Genomic DNA, 17,060 nt, shown 5'->3' with positions numbered 1-17,060 from the left:
CAGACCCACAATGTGTGGAATACTCGGAAAAAGGTCCTTTATATCAATGGTAACCATTAACAGGTCGGCAGAAAACAGTCTACGGTGAATGGTTCTAAGGAAATGCCAGGAGTCCTTACAGATGTGGTCAGCAGGGATTAGCACTTTTTTGGAGACATAATCTATGAATTTAGACAGAGGTTCTGTAACACCGCCAGCCCCTGCCACAATGGGTCTGAATCCAAGAGGATCCAGCCCTTTGTGGGTTTTTGGAATTCCAAATATGACAGGGACTTTTGGTTTTGCCACATATTCCACAGATTCCAGTATCCATCAGATGTTACAGGATGTGGAGCAATACGAGCTAGTGTCTTCTAATGAGATTGACTTAGCACACTCTAAAATTAATTACTACCTTTATGATCATCTGCTCCAGGGTACTATCAATGAACAATTGTATAATTATTTTAATGTGGCAAAACCAAAAGTCCCTGTCATATTTGGAATTCCAAAAACCCACAAAGGGCTGGATCCTCTTGGATTCAGACCCATTGTGGCAGGGGCTGGTGGTGTTACAGAACCTCTGTCTAAATTCATAGATTATGTCTCCAAAAAAGTGCTAATCCCTGCTGACCACATCTGTAAGGACTCCTGGCATTTCCTTAGAACCATTCACCGTAGACTGTTTTCTGACGACCTGTTAATGGTTACCATTGATATAAAGGACCTTTTTCCGAGTATTCCACACATTGTGGGTCTGGAATGGTTTGCACAGGTGCTAATTTCAAGTGGTGCACTAAGCGGTAGAACCATCAACTTGGTCAAGGAATTAATGGAGACGGTTCTGGAGAATAGCTACATTTTCTTCAATGGGGAGTTCTACAGGCAAAGAAAAGGTGCGGCAATGGGGGCTAGCTGTGCCACTGTTTATGCAAATTGTGTGCTTTATTACTGGGAACAAAGATTTGTTTTCAACACAGACTGGGCATCTATGATTAGGCACTATTCCAGGTATTTGGATGACATCTGCATCTTGTGGAATGGGTCTCTGCAGGATTTGGAGAGGTTCTTGGATTACATCAATAGTACTACTAGCTTTCTGAAATTTACCTACACTATTGACCGGGATACCTTACACTATTTGGACGTAACTTTAACGAAGGATTACACCAACCACTGTTTTCAGTCCAAGGTGTATAGGAAGCCCACGTTCTCCAATGCCTATCTCCACTTTAATAGTGGGCACCCCTATTATCAAAGGGAATTGTTAAGGACAGTTGATCAGGGCCTCCAGAATGTGTACACCGGAACACTATGAGCAAGAAATCAAGGTCTTGTACCAATTTTTTTTGGAAAAGGCCTATCCGGTAGATATGATAAACCAATTGTTTTTGGAGGTTACTGGTAAGAGGGAAACGGTCTTCCAGCCCCTTTTGGGCACTGGTGTACCTTTGGTGGAAGAATCGGTAAAGAAAAAGACTGACAAGTTTAAGGATAGTTTTTCACACACCTTTTCTTCCAGTTCCCATGACTTGGAAAACATTATTAGAAAATACTGGCCCATAGTATCTACCAATGTTGATCTCAAACAATTTTTTCCCCTGATGCCTAGTTTTATTAGAAAAAGAGGTAGAAACTTGAAAGATCTGTTTGAAGGGAGAAAAAATATGGGTTATGATACTAGCAATCAGAGGCCTGGCACTTTAAAATGCGGTCAATGTAAGAAATGTCAATTTATGTTTGACCAAGACATCATTACAATTCCCTCAAGAAGGTTCAAATATAAGTTTCACCAGCATTTTAATTGTGCAACTAAAGGGGTGGTATACCTGGGTATTTGTACTTTCTGTTCTGGGTTTTATGTTGGTAAAACCGAGAGACAGCTTAGGAGAAGGGTATACGAGCACCAATATGACATTACTAAATGTAAGGACACCAATGCCTTCTATAAACATTCCCAGACATGTGAAGGCATGAACCTTAAATTTCTAGTATTGGAGCAGGTGGTGCCAGACCTACGAGGGGGTAACTGGGAGGCTAAATTGGAGACTCGAGAACTGTTCTGGCAGTTGAAATTGGATGCCTGTACCCCTCCTGGTATGAATGAGGGCCTAAACATTAGCAGTATTCTAAAAATGAGAAGAGCACGGTTATAATGAGACCATCTAGTGCAATTTTGTATAGGTTCCCTTGTTCTTTTCTCACCTTTTGTGGCTCTTCCTCTTGTTGTTGTTGTTATTGTTATCAGGCAGTGATGTGAAACAGTAGAAAGCTTTATATTTATCACAATGTTACTGTAAAAAGTTTGATTTATTTATCAATTTTTTATTTATTCCAGTTTTTGGGACAAGAAAGGTGATTGAATTTTAACTCCAATCTACAATAAACAGTCAATCACTTTTAATTTTAAACATTATTTTAATTTATGATGTACCTCATGAATTTACACTGTATAAGGCACTTTACATGGTATTATCACCACTGACTATATTAAGAAGTACTTCTTACAAAAAAACACATGATTTAAACTGAGAAACTGTTTTACCTTTGCATTATGTTTTGTAACACAGCAAGACCAAAGGTATCAGCTTTTAATTGATGGGTGGAGTTACCACTTAATTGAACTGGTTATTTAAACTGATGTGTAAAGGACAGCTTTGTTTTTTGCCTTGAAAAAGCCTAGTAATATACTGGGTGAAAGCGCTTGGCTTATCTGTGTTGCTGCTCTATTTAGAGCTGACTACAAGTGCTGTTTTGGAAATAAAAGAAACTTGATTTATTGCCTGCTGTTTGGATTACTTAAACTCGGATCCTGTGTGGTGTGGACTGTGATATTCTTGAGATAAAATAGTCCCAGACTTTGACCTGGAGTCAAATGACAGTGAACAACTCTATCTACACGCACACACATTGTGTGTGTATGTGTGTATGTGTGTGTGTGTGTGTGTGTGTGTGTGTGTGTGTGTGTGTGTGCGCACATGTGTAGCGTTACTGCTAGTAAAATTTTTTTTTTTTTAGGGAAACATGTATGGTTAAGGGCAAGGCAAGGCCAGGGTTAGCAGATGTGCGTAAGGTGCTGCAGTGAGCAAAATATCATTCTAGTCTACTTGCATAAAGAAACACTAAATACAGTCACTGCAATGACTGTAGTAACCTTAGCAGAATAATTCCTAGACTTTTAGTAAGTAAAAGAGAAATGTCATTATTTTGTTAATGCAATCCAGTGTCATCTTGAATATCAAGGTCCAAGCCACAAACAGTTAAGGATTCTTGCTTATACATCTGATTTCTGACCTGCTTTTAAATTTGCATTCTAGATTTCCTCAGTCGTCACAGTGTACCTACTTATGATATCTGTTTGTAAAGGGAGGCTATACCTATCCAGAGATAGAAATATGTTCTCTTACTGCTTTAAAATCAGAGCAAAAAGCATTAAAACAGCCATATGCTACCTGTCTTCAAGCGTACCACTTGAAGGTGGAAAGAACCAAAAGTGGTCTAAGAATTTAGCCTTAATAATGATCCAAGTACAATGTAAAGTCTCACCTCCCTCATTCACAATTTGTTCCTCACTCTCTTCTCCTAAATATTATTCCTTTTGGTAGGAAGTTTCAGTTGTAAACTTCCTTTACTAAATCAGACACTAGATGAAGAAGGGCAAGGCCCATCTGGTGTATGGCTGTAGAAGTCATATCAAGATAGACTGCCATATTAATGTATTACTTCATTCATTACTTTTTGTCTTCCAAAAAACATTGTTGCTATCTGGTTTGGAGAGGGTTTGTAGTGTTTATCATGCATTTGGGTAAGGTGTTTTTTAAACTGGTTTATTATTTGGTAGACTATCTTTTGCGTTTTTAAGTTGAAATTGCCACTGCATTATATGTTAGCAGCCGGACTTTTTTTTGTAGAGTATGTTGGATTTACAGTAAGCACGCTGGTTGTATTAGCCAATCAGCATGCACATTTTCCATGTTTCATCAGCTTCTATTGTATATTAGTTCTTTTGTACTACGGTAGAGGACTGTTATGTATAGTCCATGTTGAAGTTTGGGGATTAATTTCTGGCGAGATGTGCCTACCGTCCATTGCAATCAAGTGTAAGCTATGATATTTAGAGCTGTAAGGACTCTTTGAACAGTTCATTGGGCAATTTGAAAGAGTAGGGTGAAGTATGTAACCAAAGTACTGAGTTGCATTAGTGATAATACCTAATTTTTTTTAGGAAAACTTGTTGATCCAATTGCAAAAACTTGTCTGGTATTTGTAACTGTTGGTTTGCTATTGCCTTAAATTTTTGTGTGGAGAGAAATTTTGAGAAGGCAGGTTTAGTATAATAAAATGACAATGTCACCAAAACACTTGTGGGGTACTCTACAATGAAGGCAGCCAATGTAATATAAGATAGACTGTTTATGGAAATGTTTTGTATTAAGTAATTTCACTGGATGTTTCTTTGTCACATGTGTAACTTTCCTGTTTGGCTGATGGCAGGTTGAAAGCTCTTGTCTAAGGGACCCATCAGTAAAGAGGGTCTCATTCATTCTGGTGTCAGTGTTATCTTTACTATGTAAAGAGTGGCCAGTTTCGTAAAACCATTTATGAAAGCAATGTGCATCTGTTAGTGAGCAATTAATTATACTGAACATCTGCAAGCAACATTTTTCAAACATTTTGGGTAATGGATACAGTTACACATAATAACAATATTTCTGAAGTCCTTAAAAATTCCTGCAGAAGAGAGTTTGGATAATGATATAATTAACTCATGCTTGAAGTAAGCAAGACCAGTGCCTAAAGTTGTATGGTAAGGGTTTATCTAGATCATTTCCTACATTTGAATAAGACCAGGGCAATTTGTTTCTAAAGCTGGGTATTTAAATTCAGCTGTACTCAGTTATGCATCTTGCCATAAGAACTCTCTGTACTACAGGCCTTTAGGCATACCTCTTAGCTGGGGTGAGTTTTAAATTTAGGCACAAATCCATATGTTGTGCGATGTATAACTAATTGGTTGTCTAACTAAACCCATGTTGTTAGAGTTACAGGTGCCAATTCTGAAAGCATGAAAGTTAGCAGTTATGTATCCCCGGGCTTAGTGTTGGGTCCCATCCTATTTGGCATAGATTTTCAGACTTTCAGGCCAGTACTCCTGGCCTGTGGTAATTTAAGTTTGCAGATGACTGTAAGTTGGGTGTTCAATATTCTACTGCCTTAGAATTGCTCTGACGTTGGTTAGACCATGTTAACAACTTGTGGTATGAAATGTGAAAAAAATAAAAAATCTAGTCTGATTAATTTTGGAAAATAAAACATTTCTTATAGCGTATAGGTAACATTCACCTTCGGTCAGGTACTGTCATAAGGAATCTAGACAGTCTTATTGATAATTCCTTATATTTTTACCATCCTGTCTCCACAGTAGTTTGGAAAACCTATGTATCTGATTTACAGTGTCATCTCTTCCAGATACCAGTCTTTAATTCCCCTTTTCTCATATTTCATCAGACCCATTCTTGAATATAATGCCCCTTTTAGCATGTATTCAACTGAACATATGACTCAACCTGAGAGACATCAGATTCCTAACTAAAGATCAGTGGCTTCAGTCTTGGTTATCAGAATATACTGACAGCCATATCTCTGTATTCTGGCTTCTTAGATTTTTTTGTGGGGATCTGTCTAAACTTTTGAGCCATGAAAGATCCAACTGTTTTAGGCATTCTTTTCCTTTCTAGAACAAATGGTTCTTCAAATACCTAGTTAAAGGAACAAAACCTTCATTGTCAGATAACACATGTTGGTGTGATAGTCACATCCCAATGTATCCCTCACCTCTGAAACAGTTTTTACTACAAGTTAAGTGAAGTAGCACCCTTGCCACTTTCAGGTTAAACCTGGATAATTAGATGGGCATCCTCAAATTTTCCCCTAGTCTGTCTTATCTGGCCTTCCTTGAAGCTGGAGGGAACTTCTGAATATGGGGTATTGGCTAGGCGTGTAATGGTTTGCAGACTGATTGCCAGGTACTTGCCTATGAAACTGTGAATTTGCACCAAAAACATGATGGCCGGGTGTTCCCTTACAACAGACTTTGCTGCTGAAGCCATCAGAACTAAGATGCTTACAAACCTCCTCAACACATTTCACCTCCACTAGGGCTCTGTAAGTGTTCATGAAGTCTAGCTGGAAGATTTTCTGCCTGTGGCCAAATCTTTTATCCATGTTTGAGCAATGTCTGCCTTCCAAATATCTATGGTTATGGTGATTGTGGAGAAAGTGTGTAAATCCCATCTGCTTCCACCAGGTGCGACTAATGTGCAGATAAAAAACATACTCTTGATATTAAATATGATTTGCAAGACAGCCCATACTGCTGCACACCACTAATGGAAGGGAATAAGCTGGAAGCTGTTTGTAACCTCCACCTTAATGTGCAAGCCCTCATGCTCAAATCACCAACCACAGCTAAACATTTAGAATTGAATAGCTAAGAATAAAGAGGATTACACAAATCTGAATGTCATGAACAGACAGTTGACATGCAGGAAATTCAACTAGTCTAGATCCTTGTTGTTGTGTCTTTCGGCTTTTCCCGGTTAGGGGTCGCCGCAGCAGAACTCCGGTCCGCTAATGATTGGTAGTTGATTTTTACGTGCCGAGTTACCAGCCCTGACACACAACCTTCAACGAAGGTACGCCCATTCACGCATGTCTCCACGCAGAAGACGCTCTAGCTGAGAATCAAACCAGACAGCATCTTACTGTGAGGCGACAACGCTACCGCAGCACCACCAACTGGCTAAATAGATAGTGCACTCTCTCACCAACTTTCTGGGTCAAAATAGAATCTTCAAAATTCCTGCAGGCAGTTCCATTGTATGCATTCTTCAGCAGTAAAATTCAGCTAACACTAGAGTCCCTGGAAGGATTTCATGTTGGTCTTTGAATTTTGAAAGATGTTTTCTTGTTTCCACATTTGCATATTTGGATCTATATTAGATACTCAAACGTTTGAAAGTTCGACTGTCATATGGTTGACACCATATGATCGAACTTTCAAAAGTTTGAATATCTACCTGAATGCTCTACTCAGGGGGGCAAGCACTCCTGCCCCCCCCTGCACCCCCCGCTCTTTAAATATACCAACTCTGAGATCGCACTACATTGCATAAAAGGGAAATCTTCCCATTCCGTGCTGTACAGAGATCTCTGTTACAACATTTGAGCATTCAAAAATCTCATCATATAGTGTCAGCCATATGAGACTCGAAATTTTGAATGTTCGAACATTCAATATAGACCCGTATATTTTAGGGGGGGTTCTGATAAGGAAATGTTTTTAGTGTGTATCATTAGCCTTCAAGTACTGCAGATGTGTGCTCAGTGGTTTTCACTTTCAGAGCAGCACATATACAGTTTTCATATACAGTTTCACACCCAAAAATTTAAAGAGCAGCTCTTGAAAAATTGGTTACTTTTTTAATTAATTCAATACATTTAATATAGCTTGATTCACTTCACCTCTCTTTCTTTTAAACAGTTAAAATTCCAAGCTTACTGCATCTTTTCACAGTAAGCACCCTACACAACTCAACTTGATTTGCAGTGGTGTTTGCTGCCGGCAAAGGGCAAACTAATGCGTGCCAAGGATATCTTTTTTTTTTTTTTTTTTTTTGTATAGATAGACTTTAACTTAGCCACACTTGAAACAGGCTCTCATTGGAAAAGCTGACCAAGGTGATAAAAAAAAGTTTCCTAGAGAAACAATAGCAAGGACTGTGTAGAAATGGATGAATATTCCCTGATGTTGTGTATGGGTAATGATAGGAGTTTAAATAATAAACCTGTATTTTTAGAGGCCACAGTCTCTTTAGGGAGAATTTTGATGTTGTATTGATTACAGTGACTTGGTATTCCACCATTAGTAAGCCCTTGCCATTACATTGGTACTGTAGGTATAACTATAGAAGGGACAAGAAGGGAGGTGGTGCATCCATTTATGTAAACAATTCACTGCAGTCTTCGCTAATGCATAAAAGCTTGGGCTGTGAACTCTGTAGTGTTAAAATTTAACCGAAACACTGTACCAGTAAGATTATTCTTTTCTGCCATCCCCCAATCAAAAAATAAAAGAGAGTTGGACAGATTTTGTAAAACTTTCTCTGGTTTGTTTGAGGAATATTTTGATGTTATTGTAGGGATTTAAAAGGCCATTCTATTGATGAGAGTGTTGTGTCTTCATACTCTGACACTGTGAGTTAAATAGTAAAATTTAGTACTATTTGTGGGTTTACTCAAGATGTTACTGAACCTACCAGATGTAATAATATTCTAGATGCAGTATGGGTTAATGAAAAAATGACAGTTTCATACCACTCTGTTGAAACAGAACTTAATGGTTTGAACCGTTTCTACCTTGTTTAGGTTATCTGTAGTTTTTTGTTTAATATGCCTGCTTACACTTACCAAGGGTACCAGAACTTGTCAGAGATTTGGGATGCATGGCTACGCTTAAAAAGGCCCCAGTGGTTGTTAGCCTAGTAGATATCTATGAACCTGTGTATCTAAGAGGCAGATAAGGAAGACCTTTGGTCTGCTAGTAAAACTAGTAATAATGTCGGAGAACTAGACTAACATACGACAACTGGTAGATGAGCCTAGAACCTTTGAACTTTGAATGTGGAATGGCTTCTTCACATGTTCAGGTACTTAAGTTAAATGAAGACATGTATGCAATGCAAGCTCTCAGGAATGCATTTCCACTAAATGCACCTCCTACATAACTGTAGAAAGGGAATAGTATCATGGTAATGCATCTGCTGTACTGAGAAAAACATGTCTGTCCATAATTAATGAAGGGTCTAAAAGGAAGAAAATCTTGGGGAAGAAAGACAAGTAAGAATTACTGCCTTTGAAACGAAAGGACTAAGAGGTAAGAAATGGCCATAAGTGTAAATGAGCTGAAAACACCAGAATTCCAGCAATGCACTTAAGATCCAGTAGATGCGACTGCATTTGTGCTCAGCAGAAAAAGATCTGGAGAGAGGTCCCTTGCAAACAGTGGTCAAGGAGAAAGTGTTAAGTGGCCTGGGAAAGATTTAAGTGCCAAGCTGCCAAAGTCCGGACACTCTGGAGTCTTAGACATAGAGGAAAATGGGCTAGTCTCATTGTGTATTAATGTTACAAGAGAAGGAGAATAAATAGAAGCTGAAAGTATTAAAAATGTTACGCAGCGAGTGCGACCAAGAGTACGACCAACAGCACTAATAAGGAATTCTGTCAGCTTTCAGTTTAAATTTGAAGATGATAGAAACAATAGAGGGGCAAAGAAAAAATGTTTCCCTAGTCTGCTTGTCAAGAAAGTAAAACATTTAATATGCCGTGGATGGCTATGAAACTGAGATCAGACACATTGTTCAAAGAAAAGTCACTAGACCTGACTGGCCACAATATATTAAAAAATTATGAAATACCAATGAACATTGATGTACCTAGCAAAAAGTCAAGAACTTTTAAACATCTTTATGAAATCACATTTTAATCAGAAACATGAGTATGCATACATTAATGGAAAACAAACCATAATATGTTCTATTTTCATGCAGTATCCATGCTTTCTTTTCACTGTTTTCATTCATTCCAGCTTTACATAAATAGCTCAATCCCTGCCTTCCCTTAAACATCGCTCCACCTCCTGAACAGTATTGTGCATGTATTGTTCCCATTAATGCCATTTGTTTGTATGCAATTTTCTCCTTCCTTTTTTCCTAAAGATTCTACATCCAGTGCATTAGTATCTCATTTATAGTACTAAGTACTTCAGTTACAGTTGGTTTCAATTTTGATTTCTGCTTTCTATTCTTTGCTTTTTTGGCATCTAGTACCATTAAACTTAGTAAGACCTTACTGATACACAAACACACACGCACACTTTTATATATATATATGTGTGTGTATATATATATATATATATATATATATATATATATATATATATATATATAAACACACACACACACACACACACACACATATATATATATATATATATATATATATATATATATATGTATCTTTACAATTTACATCATACATGACAGCTCAAAATAATTATTCTTAGTTACAGCGATTTGCTCTCCCAACACTTCTGAGAGTACTCTATAGGGAAGTTTTACAATCTTTTTACTTAAAGATTTCTTAATAAATCAAAGCAACTGCAGTGTATGACTTTATAATGGCCATCAGCCATGAGATGTTTGATTTTCTGATTTGTCAGCAGAGATGTCTGGATGATAGGGCCATAGTCTCCAAGTGGAGGAGAAGGAGGACTGTGTTGGGACTGACATTGGGGGTAAGTCTGTAGAAATGTGAAGTTCAGTGTAGCCAGACTGTACATACCCCCCCAGTCATTTCTAAACCAGGACCAGCATAACTCCGTTCTTATCTTGTCACCCCTTTGCCTTCTGCAAACCAGCAAACTGGAGTACTCTTTCCTGAACTGTACATGTTTTACATTTTTTGTCTGTTGCCTATTGATTAGACACCAAAAAAGTGCAGCTTTAACAATAGAAGTTTTAATTGTAGGCGTCTGTCTCTTGTTAACGAAAATTTGACAGCACAGTTCTAGATGTTGCACAAACACAGTATGTTATATAATGACACTTCAGTCTACTGATAAACAGTGCTGCTGAATATGTTAGATGAGCACTTCATGTCATAATTGCCAGAATTTATCTGCATGTCCATCGCAAAATTCCTGGCAAAACGTTTTGTTACTTAGCCTCCGACTGTGTACTCTGCACATTTTTTTTTTCGGACATGAAGCAGTTTTGCAATAACTGTATTTTTTTTTTTTGGAAGTGCACAATTTGCCAGAAACTGATAGTCATTTATAGTTAGCGAGTACTTGTTTATTTGCCAGAGTTCAATAGCAACATTTTTCAAGCACAAAGAAACAAAGATTTGGTTGCTGCAGTGGGTATTAGACCAAAATTCACCTTCAAAAGAGAACGGAATATTAAGTCCATATTAGAATCAGGTAACAAAAAAGAAGATAGTCATTTTGGACTAGGTAGTACCAAAAAAGGTACGTATGTTTGTAAAAATTGCAAACAATGTAGATTTATTAGTAACAGTTCTTTTATCACTTTAAGACATTTGAATTACACTTTGTGGGCAAAGGATTATTACAATTGCAATATGGAGTATTTAGTATATATTGCAAAATGTGTTTCCTGTTACCATTACTATATAGAAAAAACAATAAGAGTCTTAAAGAGGAGGATTTATGAGCACAATTTAGCTATAAAAAATAAGGATTTTTCAAACTCTTTGGCAAGACATGCTTCTGCATGCACAGATTTCAAAAAGTTTGAGTTTTGTGTTGTAGAAAAGATAGATAAGATTTTGTTTGGAGGTGATTTAAACAATATTTTAGAATGTAAGGAAGCTTATTGGCAGTTGTTTTTAGGAGCCGCCGATGTACCAGGACTGAATGAGTCTATTAAACTTAAATGTTTTCTAACAAGTAATTTTTAATAAGAAATATGTTCAAAATTATTAATATACAGGCATTTTTGTACATTTGTATGTATAAATATGTATTTTTCAGTCTACAAGTTTTGATTTTACATGTAATTGTAAAATATTTTTGATTGATGAGGTCATTTCCTGGATGACTTTATAAAAGGAAGTAGGGGTAAGACAGAAGTTTTTTCTGAAGAAGTTCACCAAATAAATAGTGAATGAAAGCGCTAAATCACTTGTTTCCTAGTGGTTTTTGGATTTACACCTACATTTCAGTTTTCTAATTTTTCAAGCATAATTATTTGAGGGACTTCAGACAAACAGTCAGCATTTTAATGCTTACTGACTGACGTCCATGAATGACTAGCTTCATGTTAGACCCATGAGGTATGTTGAAATGTTGCCCCCAGTTGTGTAGGGTTGCCCCTAATGTTACTGATTTCATGTGCATTCTTCAATATCCCCAACCCCATTTCCATATCCACAGTCCTCCTTTAAGACACTAATGGTCTGTTGGTTGTTCCTAATCTCTCTAGATGGTTTTACATAAATATGCCTATGTCTGATGGGTCTCATGAGTATTCTGGCATTTGTCTACCTCATTTCTGAACCTTTAACCTTTGCTCCTGCTGCGTGTGTCATGGCAGAATGATGAGGGATCCCTCTGTTTGCGCACTAATTCAGCCATGGGGTATGTAGAAGGTGATGGTCTGGATTTAAAAATAAGAAGTGTTTGCCCACTAGGGGCATTTGTGACTAAGCAGATGGAAATATGACAGCTGGCAGTTCAAGTCTGTACAAGCATATTTTAAAGTGAGTTGGTTACATGTGATTGAGGAATTTGCTGAAGTATTTAGTTTCTGCAAAGCTAAGCAGATGCAAGTAAATGAACATGGTTCACTGGCTTTGCCAGCTTTATGCAGCCGCAGGTAGTATTTCCTAACTGCTTCTGTCTAGCATGTCCTCCATTGTTTGAAATGTCATATTACATAGGAGCAAGGTCACCAGCCTTGCCAACCTGTTTCATTAGTTCATGACTTCTCTGATTGAAGTCCTTGTTGCTGTTTGCAGTTGTTTATGTGAGGCAGTTTGGTTAAGTTGTCTTTTCCAAAAATTAGAGGCCAATTTGTAAAGCTAACCCACAGTGTAGTTATTTTCCATTTCTGATGTATGCCATATGTGTGACATATTACATTGTCAGGCACAAAATTATTTTTCTTGACTGTATAAGGATAAATTTTCTACCAGGTGAACAGTAAACATGCTTGAGATCTATCAGTTTTTCTTTGTCATCTGTTAGTGCACTGGTTATATAAGCTGTTTCACCAACTAGTTCAGGATTCTAAATCAAGCATAAATACAATGCACTGCTGCATAAAATGTATAAAGGAGCAGTTCTGTAAGTTGTAATGCATCTTAATTCATTGTTAGCATAGTTTGTAGATAAACAGGAATAAGCATAGTCTGGATACATTTGTAATGTATTGCAAGATGCTTTTTGTGCTGACAGATAGTAATGTACAGTCTTCGTTTGGTCCATCATTATGCATTTGTTTCTTTGCTTCATGATTATGTCTTTGTTAAAGTTCAGATTTAGTCTGATTCAGCACTGGCTAGCTTTAGCTTTGAACTACCTTTTTTATACAAGTTTCTTTCTCAGTGTGTTTACATTTAGGTTACCTACCAAGGCAAGGAACAAAAGTGTAGTACGTGGTTTGAGGTTAGGTATCTGGACTTGAGTTCATTCTCTGGCATTACCGTTTTTGCTTTATGTTCCATTTAACAGTATGCTAAAGTCTAACTAATGCAAATTTTATTTTGGTGCAGCATGATTTCTCTAGTTATTACAAGAGAAGAAAGCCATTATGAGCATCTTGTTAAAATTATTATTTTTTTTGTTTTCTTTTGTTAGGGCGTCACAAGCGAAGTACCCCTATCTAGCAGCATATTACAATTTGGTGAAGAATAGACCTAGTATCCAAGCAACATGGCCACCTCACTGGAAGACCAACCCAAATACAGGAGACTTGCTGAAAAATGTGTAACTTCTGAAGTTGGAGTGTGATGTTGAGGTCTAATTGCTTAAATGTGCTTAACTTTTTTGGCACTTGGTTTCCTTGGCTTTATAAAATAATCAATTCTAGACCTTGCTTTTAATGCCATACCATTTTGCTGTTCGTGCACTTAGCTACATAATTAATACATTTAGATAATTCAATGTGTGTGTGTGTGTGTGTGTGTGTGTGTGTGTGTGTGTGTGTGTGTGTGTGTGTGTGTATTTTTAATTAGTAAATACCTGCTTTTAATTCCCAAGATCAAAAGGGAAGTACTGAAGCAAGAGCTACTTTGTTTATGCAATGACATGCTTCACAAAGGTGGTGAGAGTGTGCATATCCAGGCGACTGTTATACTGGTCTTTATCTTTGGTTGAGGTAAATGTACTGCAACATAGTTTGCAACAACTTTGCTTAGAAATGTTATTTGGTAGCAAAACTCAAAGCAAATAGTTGTGGGGCCATTTGCCTGCTCATACCAAAAAATATGTGTCTGTTTTACCTGTAACATTTTTCACTAATGTGGAGAGCTTGAGCTTTTAAGTATGAAAGTAAATATCTGTCAACGGGCCTTGAAGTCAGGAGGTTCTTACTAACTAAGACATTGAAAGCGAACACAGTCTTGAGTGTAGTAGAAGTGCCTTCATACAGAAGTGCAAGAACCTATGAAAAGTAATCAAATAGGGGTGTGGGTGTTTGTCTTTAGAAAAGACATCTCATGCTTGCAGAACTGTGTTTGAAAGCTTTTCAGATAAATAAGGTTGTGGATGCAGTTTAGCCCCCCTCCCAGAGAAATAAAACAAATGGATATGTCAGGCCATGCTTACAAGGCCAGTACAAAATGTTTCAATGTTTCTTAGAAATGGACCCGAAATTCAAAACCAACACATCAGCACATACTGGCATTACTTAGTGTCCTCCACATTGTCAACCATATTTGTAGTAGACATGCTTACAGTAGTATTGGTATATATATAAACAGGGGGCACCCATTCCTTCCATTTGGGTCAGCCTCTTGTGTAGAGATTGGATCCAGGAATGCTAAGTCCATATAAAAGAACTCCTTACCTCAGTCATAAGTGCCAAGTCTGGAAGTTTTTATGAATGCATTTTATTGTCTTGAAGAATGGTTATTTAAAAAAATAAGAACTTCATGTGCATTGGATTAACTGTTATTTTAGTGACTGTTATTCTGCACCTAAATTGTTCCATTATTAAATCCAAAGTTTTATGTTCTTTTTTATTTCATAAAATCTTTAATGAGTTGATGGACATAAATTTCCTGCAGAGTGCTCTGTCAAATATTTGGAGAGCAAATAGTTGTAACTAGGAAAATTAGTCTTTTGTGCTGGGATATAGGGTATGAATCGCATAGTCATAGTAATGCCTTAGTAAGTGTAATGTTATCTGCCAGAAAAGCAATTACTAGAAAATTGAAATAATCCTAAAGCAACTCTATAAACTATTGACTATTTGTAAAGGAGTTAGAACAAAATTAGAGTTAGATCTTCAAAAAAAAAAAATACAACTTGCATAGAAAATGGAATCTGTGAGGATAGTGCATGAAGAATAATGTTCACGAGGAGTGGAGTTAGAGAAGGTAGGAAGTTAAAAATGCATGTATGGTTGGAGTGCATGAAAAGTGCAAAATCTTAGTATGGTTCATTTTCTGTTAATGTACGTATATCCATGTCACTGATTTAAAATGTGATTTAATAAAGATGTTTTAAAAATATGAAATGGTTTTGATTTTTCCCAGATATGTCTGTATTCATTAGTTTAATTTATTAAGGTATTGTGGCCAGTCCAGTCCCGTGACTTCCCTTGGAACCAGTGACCGATCTCTGACTGTTTTTCACAGCCAAGGCCAGTTATGCATTTTATTTACTTGACAAGTGCACAAGAAAAAACTGTTTTTTTTTTCTTTCCCCCTCGATTGTGCATATGGGCTTCAAATGTAGACTGCAGACTGATAGAATTCCGTATTAGTTTTGTTACGTCTTATCGCTCTCTTCATAAAATTTTGAATACTTTTATTTTCTGCTTATTCTGTCTTTATTTTCATGTATTTTGTTACTTGATTAAATACCACACTTGATAAATCTAATTATTTACTTTACCTTATCAGCAGTTTATTGTGGTATCTATGTGATCACAGCAATATTTCCATTTATTTCTCTTGAATCAATAATATGTTGTAAGGCCACTCCATCTTCTGGATCTAGGACTCTAGTGTTAAGGCTTTGGGCGGCTTGGTACACAAGTCTTTCCCGAGGCCCTTAATTCCAGCCTTTTACCCCAGTTTTCAGAAGGATCTCTACAGAGCACAAGTAGAGTCACATTGACAGTCTGCTAGGTGTTTTGCTAGAGTTCTTTGGGTTTTCAGCTCATTTATAGTGATTTCTTACTTCTTAGTTATTTTGGTTTCAAGGTTTGTAATTCTTACTTGACTCTCGTTCTGGTGTTTTCTTCCTTTTGAGCTTTTTGTACATCTCTTACAGGCAAACATATTTTTCCTCAGTACAGTAGAGGCATTGCCATGATGCTGTTCCCTCTCCAGAGTTATGTAGCAGGTGTCTGTCAGAAATGCATTACTGGGCTCTTGAATTGTGTATATGTGTATTTCTGGGTTCCAGTGTTGGCTGTCATGAATTAATTTGTTTCTCTCCTATATCGGGTCGTTTGCACGGCGGACCAAAGGCCTTCCCTATCTGGCTGTTTATCTCCTTAGCCTTGTTTATCTGTGCATGATTTACATTGGGCTTCCTGGGTTTGTTCTGAGTTGTTTGGAAGTTACGTACCACTTGAGCCTGTCAACACCTTGATTCTAGTTTTGGTGTAATTTATGGTCTTGTCTATTACACTCGGCAGTGTCTGCATCTTTCACTGCTGCAACTCCTGGCAGGACTCAATTTAGGTCATTCTCTCTATATGTTATGGGCAGTATAGAATTCTTTAGCTTCATACACCTAGTGGGATTTGACCTTGAATCCAGGGTCTAATTTCTCTTTGATCTCAAATGTAATGCTTAGGCTGTGAATGCTGTTATGGCTTTGCTTATCTTCAGTATTGATTCAATATGGAGCAGCTTGGTACAGAGTTCTTTCTGCAGGTGCAATTTTGCAGTCTGGCTGTTGGTACTGAGTTCTTTTTAGTCTGGTACTGAGTCATTTTCAGAGTACCTGGTCTTACCAGAATCTCTTTGGCATTGTTTTGGTTGGTGCCAGATTCTCTTTGTTGCCAAGGTGACATTTTTGGAGTTGAGCTTTTGGCACCAGTGGGGTATAGTCAAACCAGACATTCCTCATCCTCAACCTTGAAGAGGCTTTATCTCTGGATTTCTTACATCTGAGAGATTATTTTAGTGGAAAGGACTCCAAAAGTTTTTGTTGCGTTCCACTGGTCTCACCAGTACTAGCCTAGGATGGGGATTTAGATTCTGTGTTTCTGCTCCAGTTTCACTGTACCTTTCCACAGCCAGCAAATAAGCCTTGAATC

The 17,060-nt window shown here is 37.3% G+C and overlaps 1 protein-coding gene across 1 annotated transcript in view; it reads left to right on the top strand.

Annotated features, from left to right (window-relative positions):
- The window catches only part of LOC122796286 (glutathione S-transferase A-like), a gene marked incomplete in the record, with an annotated part of 163,213 nt that extends 147,916 nt beyond the window's left edge, over positions 1 to 15,297 (top strand). Inside the window, 1 exon segment of the mRNA XM_044064644.1 lies at positions 13,421 to 15,297. Coding sequence (XP_043920579.1) covers positions 13,421 to 13,553 — 133 coding nt within the window.
- Between the last annotated feature and the right edge of the window lie 1,763 nt (positions 15,298 to 17,060).

The sequence above is a fragment of the Protopterus annectens genome, chromosome 3.part0, assembly GCF_019279795.1.
Source record: "Protopterus annectens isolate FY-2018-M chromosome 3.part0, PAN1.0, whole genome shotgun sequence".
Taxonomy (NCBI): Eukaryota; Metazoa; Chordata; order Ceratodontiformes; family Protopteridae; genus Protopterus; species Protopterus annectens.
Note: the sequence above shows the minus strand (reverse complement) of the source record. Positions and strands in the feature narration are given on the sequence as shown.